The sequence below is a fragment of the Camelus ferus genome, chromosome 19 (assembly GCF_009834535.1).
Source record: "Camelus ferus isolate YT-003-E chromosome 19, BCGSAC_Cfer_1.0, whole genome shotgun sequence".
NCBI classification, from domain to species: domain Eukaryota; kingdom Metazoa; phylum Chordata; class Mammalia; order Artiodactyla; family Camelidae; genus Camelus; species Camelus ferus.
In genome coordinates, this window is record NC_045714.1 from 14795032 (window position 1) to 14810876 (window position 15845).

Here is a 15845-nt window from a genome sequence, read left to right on the forward strand (position 1 = left end):
ACAGGCAAACTGAGATATGGGGATAAAAATCAGAACAGTAGTTGCCTCTGATGGACGTATTCTATACTCCATCATGGTGGAGGTTACCTTGGGGCAGGCATTTGTCAAAATTCATTGAGTGAAAATTACTGAATGTAAATGATACCTCAGGAAACATGGTTATACTGGATCACTCCAAAAGTTACACAGATCAGTGCAGAACATGTGAAATACGTGGAAAAGCCCGAAGTAAAAACAAAACCCAAATCACTTGCAATTATATCCCCAGAGGTCACTGCTCTCGGCAGTTCTCTTTCTACAGCTGTATTCCATATATCAGGGATTCTGGCGCTCGCCCTGCTTTGCAGCCTGCTTGCATCGTCTGCATTACGTGATGCCCTCGCTCCACCCGTCCAGCCACCCTCCGTGTCCACTCCCCACCCTTCTCCACCTCGGACTGCACCGATGGGCTTGGCCAATGGGAGAAAAATAGGGAGATGAGAGTCTGAGAGGCCACAGAGACCGGCATTTACCCCTGTGGCTTCCTCTGCTAGGTCACCTTGGGCTGGCCATGCCCTCAACCAAAGATGACAGCTCCTCTGGGTGGCGGCCCTGAGGACTCTTTCCTTCCAGAGTCCGGGAACCTCGCCTCCCCCTTTTCTTTGGAGCGTGTTGACGTCACAGCTCTGCTGCTCCAGCCCTGGGCTCTCGCAGAATTCCTGTGACGTGTCTAAACCCGCCCACACCCTCCTAATCAGCGCCCTTGTAAATGACCCCCCATGAATCGTCCTAATCGGAGCAGGCCGTCAGTCTCCCGTCCGGATCCTGACGGTGCACCCCAGTGAGCATGGCTGGCGGTGCCCAGACCATCGCGGTCCCCGCTAGACAACCAGCTCTGACACAGCAGCCCAGAGGAGGACGCGTCCCCGTGGCAACGGGGGGGGCGGGGCCCACTTCCGGCCCGGCGGGCGGGCGGGCGGAAGTCCCTCCCCCGCCGGCCCGCCCCGGCTTCCCGTCAAGCCTTGCGAGGCGCTACGTAGCCGGAAGCGGGTGGCGCCGAGGTGGGCGGTCGGCCCGCGTCCTCGGTGCAGTTCGGGGCGCCGCCGACCCCGGCCCGGACCCCCGCGCGCAGGAGCGAGCCCACCTGCCCGGTAAGCGCGCCGCCGAGGCCCCGAGGCCCCGGCTCCCCCCGGGGCTAGTCCACCGCCCCGCCCGGCGGCCGCCCCCGCCCGGACCCCCGCCCGCCGCGCAGCGCCCCTGGCCCCCAGCCTCCTCTCCTCTGAGGCTGTTACCGGCCCCCGCCCGCCCGCACCTCCTCTAGGGGGAGAGCCGGTCCTGACGCCTGTCCCCTCCTTCGGTCCCAGGACCTGGTGTGGACACAGGGTTCAGTCAGATCCGGTCTGAGTTCTCAGGGGGCTTCCATTGAAGGGTTGTGCCCGCCGGCGCCCTAGAGGCTAGTCTAAGCAGAATCGACAGCCTCCGCGGCCTTAAGTCCCTATTCCTCCTCACCCTCTGCCGCGGGTGGTCGTCTTGGCAGAGGGAGAGGAAACCAGGAAGGGATTTTAAAATTCTCCTTCAGCTTAGGTGCATTCAGGTAGGAGAACCAGGCTCCCTGTCTGCCCTGTTAAACGGCTTCGTTGCCCACCAGCCATGTGAGAGTTGGCTGTGCTCACTCAGCGCAGGCCTCATCTCGCGGTGCTGTGTGTGATCCGGCAAAGCGGGGCTGTGATACTGGCCCAGGGGAGAACTAGCATTTCCCTTTGCTTTGGTGTGCCCTCCATGACCTGCCCTGCTGAAGTTCAGAAGTACCCGTGCTTTAGAATGAGAAAGGGTTGTTCGTAAACACAGGTGCTTTGAGTGCGTCAGGTGGTTTCTGAGAAAGACGGGTGTGATTTCTGCCTGTGGCCTGTGTGACAGCCCTGGGGACTGAGCAGTGTCCTGAAGTCATCGCTTTTAATCGCAGACGTTGAGGAAGTCCCAACTTAACAAGCAGTGTTCTGCAGTCTGACAAGTGGCTTCCTTCGTGAACTGAGAAAAACGTCCTCATTTGGTTCAATGTTTATTGAAATCACGCCTGCTTTCAGAAAGCTGTGTTTTACCATCTTGGTTTCAAGCATTAAAACAGAAGTTCTTGGGTTATTTTTCAAGATGAACTATGGCTTTGAAAGTTAAGTGTTTGTTCTTATGTCTTAAGTTTAGCATTTCCCAGAACTAAAGGATTCTCATATCCAAAACCAGTCACCTAGGGGAGTCCTTTGAGATCTGAACCAAGTCATTTATTTTTCACATATTTCCCATAGTAGTTCTGCAGACACTCACTCTGCCTTATTTTGCACTATTAGAAATTCAGGGCAGGCTCACCCCTGTTCGGGCTTTTGTTTGCTTGTGTTCAGTTGGCCAGAATAGGAGCCTTTGGGCAGACACAGTTCCCTGGGAAGAGCACAGGCCCCCAGTGTCCACCCGTCTCTGCCTTTGAGCCAGGGGTGAGTGGAGCTGTGTAGGTTGGTCCAGGCACCGAGTCCGGGGCAGGATTTTGCATTTAGATATTTGCCTTCGAGGTCAGGAGACCATCTTGGGCAGCAGAGAAGTACAGAGCAGAAGGGAACCTTGGGTGAACTCTTGGTTTTGTTTCCATCGATAACGGAAAACAGGTGTTTATTTTCAACTTAAGCTTAAAAGTGGGCCCTTGAGCATCAGGAGTTCTGGAGTTCCAGATTCAGGAAGTGTGGCTGTGTGGACAGGCAGGGTCCCCTTGGAAAGTAACTGAAGGTGACAGATGGAATACAAGACAGACCTTCTGGGTCTTTGATGCTGCACCTCTGCACAGAGCTCACTGTACTGTCACAGGGAAGCTGGCCGGAGCCGCCGCCTCACAGGCGCAGTAGGTGGAGAGCAGCATCCGAGGGTGGGAATGTCCCACAGCGGTGCATGCGGGTGGCTCTGCCACTTAACAAGGCTCGTGTGTTCTTGGGAAGACGCGTGCTGCTGTGGGAGGTCAGACAGCTTGCAGGTTCCACTCATGAGCGCAGGGCGAGCTGAGGGCCAGGGTCAGTGGTGTGTGCGGGAGAGGTGGGACGGACTGTGTCCAGCGCCATGCTCGGCCCCCTCCCCTCCCTCTGCTTGAGTCTTACTCTGTCGACTTTCCTGGTCATGGATTAAACGGGCCACCAGATGAGCTTGAATTTAGTCAAAGCTAGATGATCTATAAAGAAATGAACAGCTTTCCTCTTCAGCCCCAGGACCCGACAGGTTCCCTGTGAGGCGTGGTGGCAGGTCTCCTGGTCCATAGGCCACTGTCCTTGCCCTGCTATGGGCATGCTGTCTGTCACCTCCTTCCCTCAGATGGCCCCAGGGAGGACCTACCTTTGGACCCTCCATCTGCCAGCCTCTCCACATGCCGCTGCTTCCATCCCAGGCCGGGAGCCTCGCTGCACCAGGCCTGGGAGCTGGAGGGAAGATGTGGCCGCAGAGAACGCAGCTCCCTGTGTTCGGATGCCGCCAGCCCACGTCTGCCATATTGCCCTGAAAGTGGGAAGTCAGGTTTCGCGGACAATCTGAGCACGTCTTGTAAGGACCACTGCTTGCTGTGAATGTTCCTAGGAGACAGGCCTTCTGTAAATTGTGCAATCTTGATGTCCATGAGGCTCAGGCAGAGTGGATGCCAGTAATTACTCTCGCTTCTAATAACTGTGGCACTGTTGGCTTGGGAGCATCCACACTGCTCGACTTAGAGTGTGGAGAACGGACTCTTGCGGGCCGTAGCCCTGTTACCCTGTAGCTTCTAAGCAGCTTTTTTGCACTGACAGTTGATTTTCTCGTAAAGTGACCTACTTGTGAGTTTTAGGAGTTTGTTCTCTCCTTTGCAGCACCATGGCCAGCCCGAGAACCAGGAAGGTCCTTAAAGAAGTCCGGGTGCAAGATGAGAACAACGTAAGTGTCTGCTTTTCTCGGGCGGGCTTCACGAACCTCTCGGAAGTTGCTCGCAGCCTCAGAGCTCCCCTCCCTGTCACGCACGGTTGGTCTCTCAGCCAGCCTCCCTCTGCGCCTCTTGGGGCCACCCATCGGGCCCTGCCCAGAGCCACTGGGTGAGCTGCCTGTGGCCCTCTCTGCAGGTGTGTTTTGAGTGCGGTGCGTTCAACCCTCAGTGGGTGAGTGTGACCTACGGCATCTGGATCTGCCTGGAGTGCTCGGGGAAGCACCGCGGGCTCGGGGTGCACCTCAGGTCAGTGCCCGCCTGCTCCTGCTGCACCATGAGCCAGGGCGGGGAGACAGGCCTGGACGGGGTGTTGGGCCAGGGGACGGGCCTGGGTGGGGAGACGGGCCGGGGCAGGCCCCTCATGGGCCAGCACCATGGGACCCCAGTGCACAATTCAAGACTATTGGGGGCTCGAGGATGCCCCGTGCTGGTGATGAGGCTGACCCTCTGGTGTGCAGCTTCGTCCGTTCTGTCACTATGGACAAGTGGAAGGACGTGGAGCTGGAGAAGATGAAAGCCGGCGGAAACGCTAAATTCCGAGAGTTCCTGGAGTCTCAGGAGGACTATGACCCCCGGTGGTCCCTGCAGGAGAAGTACAGCAGCAAGGCCGCCGCCCTTTTCAGGGACAAGGTGAGGACAGGCCCGCAGGCCCGTTGGCTGCTGCCGCAGTTCTGGGATTAGAGGCTCCTGACACGCCACGGGGGCTGTGTGCAGCCCCAGGCAGACAGGACCTGAGGCCCCATCTCTTCGCAGCCAGGGGACGCCCATCATTTAGGGGGCAGAGAGTGGGGCCCCAGGCATTTGGGGTTGGAGCCACACTGACCAAGAACTCGCTCATGCTCTGTCTGTCATGAGGCCTGGTCTCAGCGTTTAGACTGGGTGAGCCCCTAGCCCGTGGCTGAGCCAAAGTGGCTGCGTGAGGGGCACGGGGGCGCTAGAGCAGGCGCGCCCACGGCTGCCCCGACGGTTCCCGTGTCCCCTTGGCAGGTGGCCACCCTGGCTGAAGGTAGAGAATGGTCTCTGGAGTCGTCGCCCGCCCAGAACTGGACCCCACCTCAGCCCAGGGCACTGCTGTCCACTGCCCATCGGTAACTTATCTGGCCTGCTGGCTGGAGGGTGCTGCTGTCAGCCCGGCCCTGACCCTGACTGTGGCTCAGGGTCCCCGTGCTATTGTGGCAACGATTCGATTGTCAGCTGTTCTAAAGGCAGAGGGAAAACCAACTTTTTAAGTTCCATATTTAAACTTCCAGTAAAAATTCAACCACTAAGGGTACGTTCAAGGTAGAGCATACCGTCCCCCGTTCCTCAGCGTAGAGTCTCCAGGTTTGTGCCCACGACACTTGGCAGCTCTGGAGGAATCTGCCTGGCTGGTGGTCTGGTCTGAGGCTTGCCCACCTCCCCAGGGCACAGGAACGCAGGGCGGGCTGACCCCATGCAGGTGTCTCGGGTCCTCTGGCACACAGGAGACTCGTGTTCTGGGGGGCTGGCATCAGGAGAGGCTCCCTGTTTACACCAGGGGTGCCCTGCAGTCCCCCTCCTGTGGCGAGAGTCCCCTGTCAGAATGTCTCCAGACCACTGCCAATGTGCTTCCTTTGGCCTCGGTCCCTCTGGCCTCCCTGTGGATGCAGGCAGGCGTGGAGCCGCTGGGGAGCCTGCCCGCCAGGCTGCCTCGACCTCCTCTTGCTCCTTGCCTCCTCTGCTCAGAGGTGGAGGCCGGCTCAGCCCAGGTGCTAGTGTTTCAGAGGAGCTGGGTGTCATCAGGTGGGCGTGGCAGCACCTTCATGACCACAGCTCCTGCCACGTGTGCCTGCCCTGTTGGTCTCACTGACTTCTGACTCCGTTTCAGAGCCCCTGGCCAGCTGCAGAGCTCCACCACTGCCTCTGACAAGGCTTCCGAAGACTGGCTGAGCGACGGCTCCTGTCGAGGGTCAGGCCTCGGGGGGCGCTGGGGGTCTGAGCGACGGCCTTGGCTCCTGTCAAGGGTCAGGCCTCAGGGCGCTGGGGGGCTGGGGGCCTGCATGGACCCAGCTGTGGAGGGTTTGGTCCCTCGGGGCAGCGCTGTCCTGGTGAGGGTGGGCGCTGCTGCTGCTTCACAGGTGCAGAGTCGGCAGGCCTCACGGGCCAGCCTATGTTCGAGTAGGGGCTTGAGTGGAGAGAAACCCCTTAGAGACGATCACTTCTAGGAACACTTAGGAGGAACAGGTGAAAGAGGGTCCCCAGAGCTGTCGGGTTGAGCCACTGTGACGCTCCCTGCGGTCGCTGGCCGTCAGCTCTGGGTCTTGCTGAGATTCTCAGGCCAAGTGCAGCAGGGGGGCCTCGTCCCTGAGCGCAGGAAAGCCTGACCCCCACGCGGAGGGCCGTGGGCGCACCTGCACGCCCTCCAGGGGCTCCGTCTGGGGTCCGGGCGCCCCCACCCCACGGCTCTCGGGAACATCACGGCTGCTGCTTGTGCCCCCTCCAGGGCCCAGGAGACCCGCTATGTGGGCTTTGGGAACACCGCGCCACCTCAGAAGAGAGAGGACGACTTCCTCAACAGCGCCATGTCGTCCCTGTACTCGGTGAGGACGCCCGTGCTGCTCCCCCGTGCCGCCCGTGTGCGCCCCGAGGGGCCTCCCGTGGCTGGCGCGGGCCCTCCCCCTTTCCTCCGCTGACACTTCCCGGAGCGCGGCGTACTCAGCTCCGTTACTCCAGCTGCAAGACGCGCAGTTTGGGTTTAATGAGGTGCGTTTTCTCCAGAGAACTAACGCCCCGTGTGGAGAGCCTCCCTGAGCCACAGTGGTTCTGGGTGTCACTCCGTGGCTCTGTCGGTGGCAGAGGTGACAAGCTCGTAAGCTGCGCAGGCTGGGCCACCGCCTGGAGGTGGCTCCTGGTCACACGTGTGCCTTCCCCCCACCCTCGGCCACTCTAGGTCAAACCATCGTTTTCCAGAGAAACTTACTTTTTAAAAACACGTTCTATTTGTCACAACCTGGTCTATGACGCCAGTAATTGCGGCCGTCCCAAGCGTCTCTGGACGCTGAGCGCACAGAAAGACGGACATGCTCTGTGTGCTGAGAGGATGGGGTTGAGGGCTGGGGGGCCTGTAGGGAACTGGAGGCTGGGCTGGTCCCAGGCTGTGTGAGCACAGAGCCTCTGGACGGAGCCCAAGGAGGGGGTCCAGACTTGGGCCGTGGGAGGTCGCCGTCACCACTGCATGCGCTCCTTGAACCACGTGTGTCTGTCCCCCAAATGAACGGGCATCTCACTCAGAACATATTTAAGCCCCATTTGCCCCTGAGGCGCCTGTAGCGGGATCTGGGGGCCCCCAGCGTCGCTCTCCCGGGTGCTCTTTGTGGCTTGTTGGCCCGAAGCCTGCTGTGAGGAGATTGTCTTCCGGAAACACCCTCCCAGGACCGCAGTGTGTTTGTGTCTCCCCTCAGAGGGGCCGGCGGGCCAGGCAGTGGGAGGAGCTGGCTCACCCCAGTGGTGGGGGCTCCACCCTGGGGCCCCACCCTCCAGCCCTCCTGGTCCAACCACGTGTGGGGTGGGGACGGTCCCACGGCATCCAGCTGTGTACGAGGCGGGTGGCTTGGGTCAGAGGAGCACCTTCCGTGTTGCTTCCTCTCAGGGCTGGAGCAGTTTCACCACCGGAGCCAGCAGGTTCGCCTCGGCAGCTAAGGAGGGAGTAAGTAGCCTGTCCCACAACGCAGCCACGTGGGCTGGAGGGCTGGGGAGGACGGAGGGTCCTGAAGGGGCTCGGGCCGCACATCTGTCTGCCCCAGGAAGCCTGGTGAGTGGCCCCCGCCCTGCCCTCGGCCGGTGCCCTGAGACTGGGCAGGTCCTCAAGGCCCCGCGGAGCTTCTTTGCTGTAATAGTGGGTCTTGTGCTGGCTGCAGAGGAGTCGCTGGCAGGGCCTGGCTGGTTCCAGGAGAAAGAGGTGACAGGGTGGCTTCCACTTGCCCTGGTGAAGCGGTGTTGGCCCTGCAGCCCCCCGAGTGTCAGCTCCCGGGTCTCCAGTGCAGTGTAGGCCGTCCGAGTTTCCACTCCCAGCCTTGCCTGCTCCTTGGCCTAAGGCGAGGGATGACTGGGGATTTTGTCAGGACAGATGAGTGGACACTGGGCAGTGACCTGGGCGAGAGCCGGGCGGGAAGGATCAGGCCAGAAACCTGTACGAGGATGTCATCCTGGAGGGGAGACTGCAGCCAGCATGGCGTGGTGGTGACAGGAGGGGTGTGAGGAGGGGAGCACGGAGCAGGGATTGGAGGCTGCCTGGCAGGCTGACCCAGGGCACACGGGCCCAAGGGAGCCCAGGACAGGAGTTTCTGAAGGCCAGAGCGTAGCTGCCCAGCCAGCCAGTGGGAACCCTGGGGTTGGAGTAGAGTCTGGGACACATCTCGGGTGTGCCCCAGTGGGCCAGTGTGCCCAGCGTCGGGCAGTGCCACCCATGCTCCTGAGTCACCTCTGCCTGTTTTCTCTGAGGCCTTGTCTCCCAAGGGCTCTGCGGCGGGGGGTCCAGGACTGCTTGTTTTGAGAGTGGCCTGGGTGCCGGGCCGAGGTGAGAGGCCTGAGCAGACTGGGCTTGTGGGAGGCCTGTGGGCCCCTGCGTCCTGGACTGGGGAGGTCAGCGTTAGCTCTGCTCCCTCACACCGGGTGCTGCACAGGCCCCCCTGCCCTGATGGCCTCCCGGGGGGAGCTGAAATCGTGTGCATCTCTGAGGGCCCCTTAGAGCTGCTGTAGGGTGAGCACAGGGCCTCGTGGCCGTCGGGAGACAGGCCTGGGACTGATCACCTGTCTGTACCCCAGGGAGCGGCAGCCCCAGTGGCCAGCGTCAGGACAGTAGACCAGACACCAGGCGTCTCTCTGTTTTCTTTCAGGCTACGAAATTCGGATCCCACGCAAGTCAGAAGGTAACGAGGGAGGCCTCCACGTTGGTGTGTGAGGCTCCTGGCCAGCCTGCCCTCTGTGTGCTCTGGGCCGGGACACTCCTGCAGGCAGCTCGGGCACGCCCACACATGTGGACTTGTCTCCCAAGCTCCCATGTCACAGGGGTCACTTCAGGTGCCTGCGGGTTTAGCAGGTGGAGTAAGGCTGTACCTGCTTAGGGTCTGTGGGGCCAAAGTCGTCACCTGTATCTGGCAGCTGTGGGCCGCTGTACCGTTTGCCTCATAGGGAGGGAGCAGGCAGTGGCCCCGGGATGGGGAGAGAAGGCTCAGTGTGGCTGAGGCTCTGCTGTGTCTGGGCAGCCCCAGGCGGGGTGACTGGGGCCTCCTGTAGGACACGGGCTGAGTCCCGCGGAGACAGGTCCTCGTCCCCAGTTAGCGCTCTCTCTTCTTGTGGATGGTGTCTTGGGTCCTGGTGTTCATCTTTCCGAATTTTGGTGTGCAGCCCACATGGTCCCCATGTGGTGCCAGGCTCAGGCCGGCCCGTCCTCCGGCACTGGGGGTCAGGACTCAGGAGGGGCGGCCACAGAGGCTGTCACAGGAGCCCACGGCCACACGGGCCCCTCGCGCCCTGAGGAGGGGTCCCAGCCCCCACCTGGGAACCTTCTCTGAGCCCCTACCTTGGGCTCCTGAACCACCCACTTGCGTGGCCCTGGACTTGCAGAGCCAGGACTGGGGGCGCCATGGGGCCCTGCCAGGGCGCGTCCTCTTGTTGCCAACGCTGCTGCCACTGCCTTGCTCTCTCTCTCTCTCCGTCGTCTCCCTGCGCTGCCTGGGTAAAGTTCTGGGGTTCCAAGCAGCAGCCCGAGCTGGTAAGGCCGTCCGAACTGCTGCATGCCCCCATCCGCGCGGCACGAGCTCTGCTCCCCACTGTCCGCACTGTGGCGTGTGTTGGTGCTTCCGTGTGCTCGCGCTCTGATCTGCTGCCGATTTCCGCCTGACCTGTCCGCGGCGCTCGGGCACCCGTGTCGTGGGCAGGAGACGCGGGACCGGCCCAGGACTGGGGGCTGCTGCCGCTGCCGGGGCTGAAGGGCCCGGGTGCTTGGAGCTTCTTGGCGAGATTTTCACTTTGTGGTTTAATTACTTCCAGCCAAATTATCCAAAGGAGTCCTGTCCCGGTGGCCAGGGCCACGCACTGTGTTGCCTCCCCTGGTCCTGCCCACCCCCACCTGAGCTGCCGGCCGGGCTCGTTCCCCCCACCCCCTTTTCTCCAAGCTCCAGCAGGGCCCTGGAGGGCAGGTGGGCTCGGGACCTGCCCGTCTGTGTCCCGGTGGGGGGTCGTTGTCGGCACACAGGCTGTTCTCACGGGATGGGTCACGTGAGCTCCAACGGGGAGACCCTGGAGGTGGCTGCTGGATGGTGTAGGCTCCCAGGGGCTTGCCGCCGTCCTGGCCCCTTCCCAGAGCAGGTGGGCCAGGGGCGGCAGCCTCTGGCCTGCACGCATCTGCCCACGTGCCACCCGCCGTGAGAGCCTGGCGTGTTGTGTGCTGCCGGGCTGCTCGCTGGCCGCTGCTTCCTGTCTGTGCGCAGAGCTCGCAGTGACCGTGCTGCTGTGTCCTGGGATGGACCTGCCGCCGAGCTCACTTGATCTCCTCATCAAGTCTTTTCTTCTGACAGGCGTCGGAGTTGGGGCATAGTCTGAACGACAGCGTCCTCAAACCCGCCCAGGAGAAGGTAACGCCACGACCCACGGTGCTCCGCCACGTGCTCCTTGCAGCTCCCGTGGGTTCTTTTTGGGGGCGGCTGGCGTGGGGGCTTTGCTCAGGGGTACGGACTCCTGAGGGTGCCCCGTGTTCCCCTGGGTGGCTGGTGCCCTGTACCTGTGGGTTCATCCCCGTCTCAGCAGGGCCTGGCCTTGCCCTCTGCTGCTGGGTCGGGGAGAGCCCTGTCCCGTGTGGCTGGGTGTGCCCCCTGGCTTCTCGTCCTGGCCACAGTGCTCAGAGGAGACCCGGATGGGCTGAGAGGCTTTGAGGGGCTGGGACTTAGGGGACAGGGCCAGCCTGTCCTCAGAAGGTTGTGGGTGGCGTTGAGACCACCCGGGGAAAGTCTGAGTTAGACCAGCCTGGGCTGTGGCCTGGCAGCCCCACTTCCTCTCACTTCTGGGGAGGGGCAGCGTGGTGTGGAGGCAAGTTCCGTGAGCAGGCGCCAGCGGGCGTGTCCTCTGTCAGGGGCGGGCAGCGGGCCTCTGCCCCTCGGCTGACGGCGCTGTTTCAATCCACCAGGTGAAGGAGGGAAAGATTTTTGATGATGTGTCCAGTGGGTTCTCTCAGTTGGCATCCAAGGTAGGGTGGCCCCGCCTGACACTTGGGCATAGCTGGAAGCCAGTCTCCATATTCCAGGGCACCGGGAACCGCGAGCAGGAAGGGCCTGGGCGCTTCTTGCCCCGGATGGTGTCTGCGGCCTGCGTGGCCTCTGGGACATGAGGAGGGTCAGGTAGATGCTCCGGTGCCGGCGGCTCGAGGAATCTGGAAACAGCTGGACGGGCACCTGTTACAGCCACTAACCTGTTGCTTCCTTTCTTTCTGTCCTTGTCTTGCTGCTGCCGACCTCTCCCTGGTGAGTGTGCCGGGGCGGCCTGCCCGCCTTCTCTGCCTTAAAGCCACAGTGGGCAGCGCGTCTGTCTGCTTCCCAGCACGAGGCTCTGTGTGGGGCGGCCGTCCACCCAGGGAGCCTCGCACCCACCTGCTGGGGCCACAGCCTCTCACTGTGCTCACGGCGGGCGTCCCGCCTGCCCCGGGAGATTCCATCCCGGGTGAATGGGTGCAAATTCCAGGTCTTTAGACACCGTGCTCTCGGCGCCGGAGCCCTGGCTGAGCTGCCCCATGTCTCCTTACAGGTCCAGGGGGTTGGCACTAGGGGATGGCGGGACGTCACCACCTTTTTTTCTGGGAAAGTGGAGGACACCTCGGACAGGTATGCCGGGCCCCTCATCCTGATGTAAGCCCCCCTTTTCTGGTATTCTTTCTTGGGGTCTCTGGGAGGCAGATGTGTCACCCCCAGGGGTTCAGGGGTCACAGGGCAGAGGGCCCCCAAGCCCTTGACCTCTTACTCTGAAGCTCTTCCTTGGACCTGGCAGGAGCTGCCGCTGCCCAGGGCTGGAGAGGGAGGGAGGGTCTCAGGCGGGGAACTGGGTGTGGAGACGAGGGGTGGCTGGGCTCTGATCCCACCTCCTGGGGTCTGGAGCGCTCACTGGCCCACTCGAGGCTGGGCCCAGGCCTTCCTGCTGGAATCCTAGTCTGCCTGGCTTTCTGGTTCTCTGACCCCAGGGGGAGCCTGGGATCTGATGGGAGAGATGGCCGGGGGCTGGGCCAGAGCAGTGGCCACAACCGCCTTGGCGGTGCCGACGGCCTGCCCTGGGGCCGAGGAGCGTCCCGCTTGCCGGCAGGCAGGGTGCCGCAGCGCTTGCTTGGCCACCCGCTGTGGGACCATGTGACTGCAGTTCTGGTGAGGGGCTTTCCATCCTGAGCTGACCCTTCACGATGCCGATGCCAGGTCTCTGGGTTTTCTTTTGCCCTTAATCATCGCAGAAAACCAAGATCTGCGTGTTTCCCGGATTTCAGCTCTGTGGATGGGTCTCCTCTGCTTTGGAGCGAGAACAACAGCTCCACGACCCTGCCTGGCGCTGGCCGAGCATCCTGGGTGGGGTCTCAGACTCGGCCTTGAGCCGTCTCTGGGGAGAAGCGGGGAGAAAGCCAGGCGGCTCAGGGCCCCCGCAGCAGCTTTTCTGGTTTTGTGAGAGCCACTCAGAGGCCTCTTCTTTGTCACAGACTCCCAGAGGGCCAGAGCTACCAGAACAGCGGTGGGGACAACTCCCAGAACACCATTGATCAGAGCTTCTGGGAGGCCTTTGGGACCGCTGACCCCGCCAAGGCACACCGGTCCCCGAGCAGCGACAGCTGGACATGCGCGGATGCCTCAGCCGACAAGAGGAGCTCAGACAGTTGGGACGTGTGGGGCTCGGGCTCCGCGTCCAACAACAAGAACAGCGACAGTGGCGATGGCTGGGAGGCCTGGTGGGGCGGCGGGGAGGGCGCAGCCAAGGCCACCAGGGAGGGCACAGCCAAGGCCACCAGGAAGGCCGCGCCACCCACGGCGGACGAGGTCTGGGACAACCAGGACTGGTAGGCCCCAGCCCTGCAGCCAGTGCTGTGGAAGGCAGCCTCGGGCGGGCCCCTGGGCCGTGCCTGCCGGTCCTGTGTCCCTGTCCCCGCTCTCCTGGATTCTCGGCAGCCCTGGGCACTTGGGCCAGGCGCTGTCGAGGGCAGGGGTCCGTGCTGCTGCGGGAAGCCGGCCGCACCCTGCCGTCCCCCCACGCACTCAGTAATAAACATCCTTCCTGGTGGCACATGTGGCCACGTGTCGGTGGCTGAGGCTTGTCTCCCCCGACGCATCCTGACTTTCTGTTGGTGCCGGCTTTTTCCCTCCTGAGGAAGCTCCGGAGCTGCCATCGCCCCTCCTGCACTCCACTCCCAAGCCCTGTCTTGGTAGGGCCTGTGCCTCGCGGGCCGGGGTCTGCACTGTCGCCCACCTGCCGTCAGCCCTCCACGAGTGTCTGCTTGCCGGGCCTCAGCGCTGGGACTCGGTGCCCGCAGGGAGGCCCGTGGGCATCCAGGGTGCTCTGGGATGGGGGCGCATCGGTACTTCGAAGCACCGGCCAGTCTGGTGGTGCTCCTGGTCCTCAGCCTTCCTCGCAGCCCCAGCCCTGCTGGTGTTGGCTGCGCCTGAGATGCTGGCCCCCTGCCCCCCACCGTCTCCTCGCACCACAGTTTGGATCTCTGTCGGCCTAGAGCCCAGCTGACTTTGGCCCCTGTGTGTCGGCCCCCTTGTTCTTGTGGCCTGGCACTGACAGGTGCCTGGTCCACCCATCAGCTCTGATGACCTCGTGAGACATGAGGCCGTGGTCGGTGCCCTGTCCCCACACCTGCCTCTGCTGACCCTCCCGTCTGTGAGCCGAGCTTTGACCTGGTGCTGCACAGACCTGAGTCCTTTGGGATTTGTGCAGGACGTCCCCATCCCTGCCCCACTCTGGTGGCCACGGCCCTGCCAGATGGGCCCCTCTCCCGCGTGAGGGCTTGTGTGTCAGGGCTGCAGTATGTCCCTGAAGTGGGGGCTGACAGAGGGGCCAGTGTGGGACAGCCCTGCCGCCCATAGCTCTCCCTTCAGGATGTCCACGCGTGCTTCTGGCTGACTTTGAGGATCTCAGTCACTGAGCCAGTAGTTGACCTGGATCTGAGGTTAGAGGTCAGGCTTAGGCTGACAAGAAGACCCAGGTCAGGCCAAAAGCCAGGGCCGCATTTGGCCAGTCGGGCCCAGAGCTGGGGAGCTCAGGGGAGCCAGGCGCAAGGCGAGCATCCCCATTGGGCTGACATGGTGCCGCTGTGGCGTCCCTCAGGTCAGCGCCGTCCGGGTGGGGGGGTGTGGCCCATCCCACTGCAGGCTTCAGGGGCATTTGTTCTGTTGGTTCTGGTCCAGGAGGCCCTGCCCCAGAGTCCACGTTAAGCTGGGAGTAAGGTGCCCTCTGCCCTGGGGCCCTGTTCACCACCAGGTGCAGGGACTGGGGCTGAGTGGGGATCTCTGCCCCCACGCCCACTTCAGGAGCGCTGGGATGTGGTGGTTTGACCGTCCGGTTCCCCCCCCCCCCCCCCCCGCACGGAGGCGCTGACGTCACCATAAAAACACGCAGGAACACGGAGTGGTCTGGCTGACTCCCAAAGGGCCACTTCCAACAAAGGTGCAGGCAGGGACCAGGCCAGGTGTGCGGGTTAGAGACCGCCGGAGGGTTCTGGACCTGAGGCTGTGTCTCCTGGTCGGTCTTCCGTGTTGTCTTGTCCGGGGCAGCACTTTGGGGCAGGTGGGCCCAGACCGAACAGGTGAAGGTGGTTGGGTCTGGGTGCGGAGGCCGGTCTGGGCTGGGTGTGGTTCTGGGTGGGACAGTGCTGGAGCCTGTTCTTGGCTGATCCCAGTCACCACCCCCACCCCACCTGGCTTGTACAGGCCAGGCTGGCCTCCATCTCTCCAGACAGCTCACCCATCAGCCATGGAGCTGCCCTCGGCCCCCGAGCTCTGTGTGCTGCCCACCCAGACTGGGCCTCCTGGCCAGTCTCCACTCCCTGTTTGCCCCAGACTTGGCCAAGGCGCCAGGACTGATCAGCAGACACTTCAGGGCAGCCCCTGGTCAGCTTAGGTCCCTTTTCCAGAACTTGCATCCAACCAGGGACGACCTGTTTTTCCTGGCTGCCCCCTTTACATGTGTCCACTTTTGCTGCCACCCTGTCCAAAAGTTCCTCCCAGCCAGGTAGCCCTGCCCTGTGGGCCCTATGCGTGTAAGTGCAGATGCTGGCGGCCCTCCTGGGGCCCCACGCCCTGAGCCAGCCCTGCAGGAATACGGGGAGCAGAGCTTCCTGGGGGCTGTATGGGTTGGGGTTCCTGGGTGGTGGGCGCCCCACCCTCTGCACCTACTCCGGTCCCACCAGCCGTGCTGTGTGCTGACCCAGCAGCCAGGTCGCACGGGGTGGGGCTTGCAGCAGCTACACTGAGGCACGGCTCAGTACTGAGGGTTGGCTGCCCAGGCGCTCAGAACTGGAGCTCCTGGGGTCCCTCCCCACCGCTGGGGCTGGGGGAAGTGGGGCCTCTGCTCGGGGTCCCCACCTGGACGCTGGAATGAGGGCCATGATGGGGGACTTGCACCAGCCAGGATGCCACGGCTGTGCCACTTCCAGAGCTCTCCCAGCGAGGGGCCTGCCTGGCTCTAACCTGTCCTTTCTCAGCTGTGACCCTGGGCAGCGCATGCCCTGGCCGATCCCTGACCCTGCTAGGTCGGCTGCAAGCCCTCGGGTGCTCGCGGGCACAGAGCACCTGTTGGGTTCAGAGACTCCTGGGCGGGCACATGGGGTGGGGGACCAGATGGGGTCCAGCCAAGGGCACTTGCTGACTGGCTCACACGAGTGGAGGGCAGTTCCTTGGAGCGTGTG

At 62.7% G+C, this 15845-nt stretch overlaps 1 protein-coding gene across 9 annotated transcripts; it reads left to right on the forward strand.

Moving 5' to 3' along the window:
* The first annotated feature begins 993 nt into the window (after positions 1–993).
* Positions 994–13245, forward strand: ARFGAP1 (ADP ribosylation factor GTPase activating protein 1). Of its 9 annotated transcripts, none has more exons than XM_032461562.1 (14): positions 994–1130; positions 3846–3909; positions 4092–4201; positions 4414–4585; positions 4943–5043; positions 5802–5882; positions 6417–6513; positions 7563–7619; positions 8809–8841; positions 9657–9686; positions 10492–10548; positions 11097–11156; positions 11711–11787; positions 12642–13245. In XM_032461562.1, exons 2-14 carry the CDS (start codon positions 3850–3852, stop codon positions 12997–12999), a joined length of 1293 nt encoding a protein of 430 aa, XP_032317453.1. In that variant the 5' UTR covers positions 994–1130; positions 3846–3849; the 3' UTR covers positions 13000–13245. The 9 variants fall into 9 exon arrangements, with proteins under 9 accessions (XP_032317453.1, XP_032317454.1, XP_032317458.1 ...); XM_032461563.1 differs by having other exon boundaries at positions 11717–11787; XM_014551403.2 differs by lacking the exon at positions 994–1130 and adding an exon at positions 3384–3546.
* The last annotated feature ends 2600 nt before the right edge of the window (positions 13246–15845 follow it).